Consider the following 6843-nt stretch of genomic DNA (forward strand, 5'->3'; position numbering starts at 1 on the left):
CTAAAATCAAGAACGGCCGCAAGATTTGCTGTAGCATGCAGATGGTTTACAACGGATTTTGCTCTTCCCATCACCTTCAAAAAACAAACCGTTAACAACACACTAGAACAAATCTAACTCAATGGAAATTAAAAAACAACAACAAAAAAAAAAAAAAAAACAACTTCTTCCACCTGCCAGGTGCAAGTCAGGAAAGTCACAGCCTGTTAATGCCTTAATAAGCTTATAAAATACAGAGCCATTCATTGTTTACCTGCATCTCCAAGTAGAATTCAAAATAAATTCCAAAAAGCAGGTGGAAAAACAAGAGGTATAATTTTCACCTGCTAGGGTCCAGTGTAACCTGTGAGACATTAATAGGATAGCCCTAACACATTATATAAGGGATTTGTGCTGCCTAAAGATGGGACTTCCTCCCTATTGCACTACAGCCAGTTAGAAAATTCAAATGGAAAATGTACAGAAACAAAAAAACATGTCCAAGTTTTAGAGAGTCTGTAAATTAAATTTTCCCTATAGTGAGCATTTCGGTTTCGTATAAGTTGAAATGACAAATTTTGAGATTCCTCTAGTCTCAGGGTGATGCCAGGACAAGTTCTTTAAGCTACTTCTGTTTCATGTATAAATCCCTGAATTGTTCTATATGCCAAGTCTGAAGCCAGGCCTGTCACCACACAGGGAGTCTGGGCATTCTCACAGAGGCAGTGGTCTCATCTGAGCACAGAATAATCGTTGTGGTATTTGTAAGGCTGCAAATGGGTTCCACCCAAGACTGCAAACAACCTCTAAGTATGAGAGCCAGGAAATTGTTTTTTAAAAAGACTTCTGTTCCAATGCACAGCGTTGGTTAAGAACATCACGTTACTTGTATGACTCACATCACATTAGGTAACACTCACTCTACAATTGCACAGGACGTTCAATCCAATCTGAGGTTAAATGTCTCCTTCCAGATGACTGAAAACTAGTCACAAGGCTTAAGGTAGTTCTTCGGTGCCATTTTATGGACTGGAAAACTCTTAAGATAATTGCTCAGCTCCCATCCAAGCAGCCTACACAAGCCATGCCAAAGCCTCTCCTACGACAAGTACAAAGACCAACTATGCTCAAAGTGCCCACAATATTTCAGAAGACAAAACCAGTCTCTCTCTGTCTCTCTCTCACACACACACTCACACACACACACAACTAGGGATTGGAGATTGATTTTTAAAATTCAGCTCATTGCCTTATGCATGAGATCATGAACCATGTTCAAGGGAGAGATGTAGTACACTCAGATTCTACAGGATTTATTATTCGGGAAGAGAAGGCTGTATAGTTTAATCCATTTCAACAGCAACAAAAAGAAGCCACAAGAAAATGAAGGAGTCATTTCTTTTTCGTCGTTTGCCAGTGACCCATGTATGCATAGCTGAATATATTATCCATTCCATTCAGCATTTAGATTACTGCACTCTCAAAGAGAGAAAATCATTTCCTTGAAATTCAATAATACAGCCAACATAAATGTTTCAAATTTTGTAAACTTCAAAAAATAAAACCATTTTAAATCAGGACAATGTTCTCAATCTTTCTTATTTTATAGATATACAACTTGCAGTTCAGTTGGATCACCCCATTTCCCCATGCCACAGTCAATTCAGGAAGCAATCCCTTTACTAAATAGATTCTAAGAACCAGGAACAATAAAAGAAACAACATGTACTCCAAAGGCTTCTATTATCAGACAACTCCATAATGTGTGTGTGTGTGTGTATGTGTGTGTGTATGTGTATCAAAAGAGAGAAAAGCATATGCTTCAAAGAGGACAGACTATGATACCCATTTGTACCTTTTATAAGTAGACCTACATGAATATAGTTCTGCTTACACTGTCAGCTCCTACAGTGCCTGAAACAGACCTTGTTTGCATAAAGGCAAGACAATTTTTAAAAAGAGAAAGCTTTTGTTAACAAATTATGCTGATTAACAAAAACAAAACTAAAAATCCATTGTCTCCAGCCTGAATGAGTATCACCTCATTAGGAAAAATTACAGTAGACCTTTCTATACTATGTCAAAGCTAGGTACAAATTATGTAGGCTCTCTCATTATTTTTATTTGTTTTGAGAGAAAGTCTTGCTAGGTAGTTCTGGCTGGCTTGTTCCTCACTAATCACCACAGACTAACCTCAGACTAACAGCCATCCTTCTCACTTAGCCTCCTGAATGCTGGCATTAGCAGCATGAGCCACAAGACCTGGCTTTGGTATTGATTTTCAAATTAAGAATTTTAATTCTCTGTACAAGCAAATCCCTTAAACTGTATCAGTAAAAAGCATGCATAATTTCCAACATGAAGAATTTAAATGCTGTCAATATACAAAGCACTTCACAGTTTATTACAGTGTTCATGGATCGAATATTCTTTTAGCGTCTCAGGAAAGAGCTCCAGGAGGCTGTACCAACATCTTCATTTTATAAATGATAAAGCAGAAACAGAGAGATGTTAAACATGTTGTCTAAAATCCCCCTAATGAGATTCTACTGTCTCCTCTTTCAAATTCAGAAGAAAAATAGAAAGGATTCTACTTACTCTCAGGTCGCTATATAACCCAGACTTTTCAGAATGAAATATAATCAAGACATACAGACTCTATCATATATAAATGCTGAAGGTCATACTCTCTCCAAGATATGTATGAATGGTTTTTAACCTTTATATATATAACCTTTATGAAATCTAATGAAAACTTAAGATCCTCACCCCTGAGCAAAGGCATATAAACAAATGTTCACAGCAGTCTTATTCATAATAACGAAAGAGTAGAAACTACCCAAATGTTCATTAGCCATTGGATATATAAACAAACTGCAGCACATCTATGCAATGAAGTACCATTCAATCACAAAAAGGAATTAACGTTGAAAACATCATACTAAAAGAAACTAGCCACCTTTGATCACCTCCCCCTGATGGGGGAGCAGCCTTACCAGGCCACAGGAAAACAATGCAGCCAGTCTGATGAGACTTGATAGGCTAGGGTCAGAGGGAAGGGGAGGTCCTCCTCTATCAGTGGACTTGGGGAGGGACATGGGAGGAAAAATGAAAGGGAGGGCGGGATTAGGAGGGGATGAGGGAGGGGGCTACAGCAAGGATACAAAGTAAATAAACTTCAATTTATAAAAATACAAATAAATTTACAAAAATAAAAGAAAGTAGCCACATAAGCGTGGTATAATATGTAACTTCTTTCATTTGAACTATTCAAAACAGCAACAACTGCATGATCTTGGTCAGAAGTGAAGTCTTAAAAAGTTGATCTCAGGGAATTTGACTACAAAAATGGGATTTTACTAAAGGATGGGGAGAAGAGAGGAAGAGAAAGAGGTAGAAAGGTTGATCAAGAAGTACGTAGTAGAAGCTAGGCATGGTGGTGGACACCTGTGATCCTAGCACTCAGGAGGCAGAGGCAGGCAGATCTCTGTGAGTTCAAGGCCAACCTGATCTGCAAAGCAAGCCCATGGTATACAAAGCAAGTCCAAGACAAACAAAGTTACACAGAGAAAACCTGTCTCAAAAAAACAAAACAACAAAAAAGTATTGAGTTAGAGTAGGAGCAAGAAGCTTTGTTGTACTATTGCATAGTATGTTAACTACAGATAATAAAGTACTGCACATTTCAAAAAGCCAGAATAAAGGATTTAGAAAGCTTTTACCATAAAGAGTTGATAAGTGCATAGAGAAATAAATTTATTTAATCTGATTTAATCATTATGTAATACTACACTGATGTGCAAAATGTTTGGTTTTATTTCTGTTAAAGAAATTTTAAGGGCTGATAGGTTCTGATGAGCCAAGGAAGGCTGTTTAGATGGCAGTTATCAAATCAAGGCTGCTATGTTAAAATAACAGCTTATAGATGCATGCATGTGAAAGAGTAAGGAAAACTGAAGTAAGGAAACTCAGGAGCCCACAACAAGGAGATAAAGAAAAAGTTGCTAAAATCTGATTCATGTTAGGGAATTTTTAAAATGCCAAGGCATGATGGGAAGGAAGATAGTGGTCTTACATGCTGTAGCTATTCATTTAAAGCTGCCAATAGGAGCCAGATTATGGTCTCATATCCAGTAGTTCCCCCTACTTGAGAGATTAATTTGTGCCTTCAAGTTTGAAGTCAGAGTTTGAACAGCAATTTAGGGGAACCTTGTCTCGAAAAAAACAAAAAGAAAAGAAAAAGGAAAAAAGAAAGATAGATAGAAAAGAAGGAAGGATCACAGCTGTATTTCATTGTGGTATGTATTTATCCAAGAAAACTCATTCCAAAAGCATTTTAAAAATTAAGTTCTCCACAGGGGTCTTCCCAGAGACCCATACTCCAACCAAGTACCAGGCATGGAGATAACCTAGAAACCCTGCGCAGATGTAATCCGTGGCAGTTTAGTGTCTAAGTGGGTTACATAGTGATGGGAAGAGGGACTGCCTCTGACATGAACTGATTGGCCTGCTCTTTGATCACCTCCCCCTGAGGGGAGAGCAATCTTACAAGGCCACAGAAGATGACAAAGCAGCCATTCCTGATGGAATCTGATAGACTAAGATCAGAAGGAAGGAGAGGAGGACCTCCCCTATCAGTGGACTTGGGGAGGGGCATGCATGAAGAAGGGGGAGGGAGGGTGGAATTAGGAGGGGAGGAGGGAGGGGCTTATGGGGGGGATACAAAGTGAATAAAGTGTAAAAAAATAATAATAAAAAAATTAAAAAAATAAATAAATGAATAAAAAAAATTAAGTTCTCCGCTACACTGATTTGTGGGATTAGGAGGGTCCAACATGTTCACGGGCTGCCTTGCTGTTAAACTACTTTCTGCAAGTTTTCAGTAAGACAACCTGGATAAGTTTGGAATGATAAACTTTCTGCCAACCAGGTAAATCTGAACTCCCAAACAGTAAAGAAAATGGCACACTGCAGTAGCAAATGACAGGAGTCAGAGGGCCGGCAGAACACAATATCATTTCCCTTGAAATCGAGTTTTTTCTTTGAGCCTGGGCTAAAGTATGATAATAACCATAGGGTGTAACATTTCTGGGTTATACATTTACATCGTGTCAGGAACTGAGCAGGTGGCATAGGGATGTGTACCTACCTGGCACAGTTGAGGATTAGTCATGTTTAAGACAAAGAGGCCGGAAAAGGCTGAAGGCTACCTAGAAGGTTTCATTCCTCCACAAAGCAGTACTAACCACAGGAAGAGAGAGCTAGAGAATTGTCTCACTGACTCCCCTATTCACACTCCAAAGAAAGAGGCCTGGCTCTCATCTCCAGAGATCAGTTTGCCAAATCCAAACACAGGCTTTTTACTTTCACCCTGCGGCCCCTCCACTCCCTTTTCCCCTTCCGCTCTGGGCTTACTTGTCGCGGATGATAGTCTGTAGTTCCCGGATCTGATCATTCATTGGCAGCAGCTTAAGCTGTGCCCCGATCTGTCGGGAGAGTTCACAGTCCCCTAGGAGGGGGTCGCCTACAGGTGCCTTGGAATTGCCACTGTCACTATTATCACTGTGGTTCTCAGAGTGAAGATTAGTGTTGCCACAGGCCTGAGAGTCCCACTCCGAGAGCACGCCAGAATGGGCGTGCCCAGGGAGGAGAGTCAGTTTGGCCAAAGTAGCCTTATTTTCCTCGGCATGATCCAGTATCTGGTCGTCTGCTCGCAGACGATCTGGACTTGGGCTGGAAGTAGCGTTTACTTGCCGGTTGTGACAGGGCATGGAGTCCGGAAGCTGTAACTCCGTGGCCATACACGGGGTTCCGGGCTGTCGCCGCTGCTATCAAACCCTAAGAATAAAAGGATAAAGGACAGGAAGAAAGGGATGCGGACACGTGCTTCCTCGCAGCCCCCGCCTCCTCCAAACGTCTAACCCTGGCTGCCCTCTCAACCCCAGGCCTCTGTGGCCCTCCCGCACACTTTGTACGATACCCGCCCACACCAGACGCACGTGCCTGGCAGTTTAGATACCTCATTGGCCGGCCTGGCTGCCAGTCTGCCGCGCGCTCGCTTGTTAACTCTTTCTAGTCTTCCCTGCCTCATGGATTCCGACGCGTAGCCTAGCAGAGGTAGCTAAGCAAGAGATTCCATGTTGCTGAGTCCTCCGAAAACCCCTAGGAGTGCTTACAATCAGAACTTTGATACAGCCAAGAGAAGGTACGGGTGTATTTCTACACGTAAGGCACATGTTTTCTGTCTCTCTGACTTGGCAAAGAAAATTCACTTGAATTAGTTGCATCTTCAAGCTAAAGTTTTATCTTTGTAACAGAAGGAAGCAACACCTGGCAGGCTACTGAAGAGCTTGGCCTTTGCAGACTGTTCTACAAGCTGCAATTTCCTAAGTGTGCTTGAGCACTAATTTTTTTTTTCTAGTATTGGCTGGGCCCTGCACTGTACATGTTACCATGGAGATTTGTGTCATTCTCATTACATTGTTACTTTGTTCTTCCAAACAGTGCTTGGAAAAAAAGCTTTTTAGTGTATAGGTACTCACCATAAAGAGACAAGTAAGAATCTCTAGGACAAGATACACACATCCATGTGTATCAGAACAACAGTGGAGCTCGTTAACTTTTAACTGGGCAGGAAGGTACACATCTGTATATCCGGCACTCCGAAACTGGCACAGAAAGATAAAAGAGGTCAAAGCCAGCATGAGTTACATAGCAAGCCCTACTCTCAAAAATAACAAACCAAGCAATTTCTCATAGCTTACCAATGAGATTCTAATTCAGTGATCATAAAACGGGACACAAGAATCTTCGTTTCTAAGAAATAATTCCGTGATTTGTTTTGCTTATTGTTTGTTTCAACTC

General features: G+C 40.8%; 1 protein-coding gene across 1 annotated transcript in view; it reads right to left on the reverse strand.

Annotated features, from left to right (window-relative positions):
• The window catches only part of Uprt (uracil phosphoribosyltransferase homolog), a 29621-nt gene extending 23676 nt beyond the window's left edge, over positions 1–5945 (reverse strand). The window contains exon 1 of the mRNA XM_021627801.2: positions 5395–5945. Coding sequence (XP_021483476.1) covers positions 5395–5780 — 386 coding nt within the window. The 5' untranslated portion in view covers positions 5781–5945. The remainder of the gene's footprint in view (positions 1–5394) is intronic.
• Between the last annotated feature and the right edge of the window lie 898 nt (positions 5946–6843).

The sequence above is a fragment of the Meriones unguiculatus genome, chromosome X (assembly GCF_030254825.1).
Source record: "Meriones unguiculatus strain TT.TT164.6M chromosome X, Bangor_MerUng_6.1, whole genome shotgun sequence".
NCBI lineage: Eukaryota > Metazoa > Chordata > Mammalia > Rodentia > Muridae > Meriones > Meriones unguiculatus.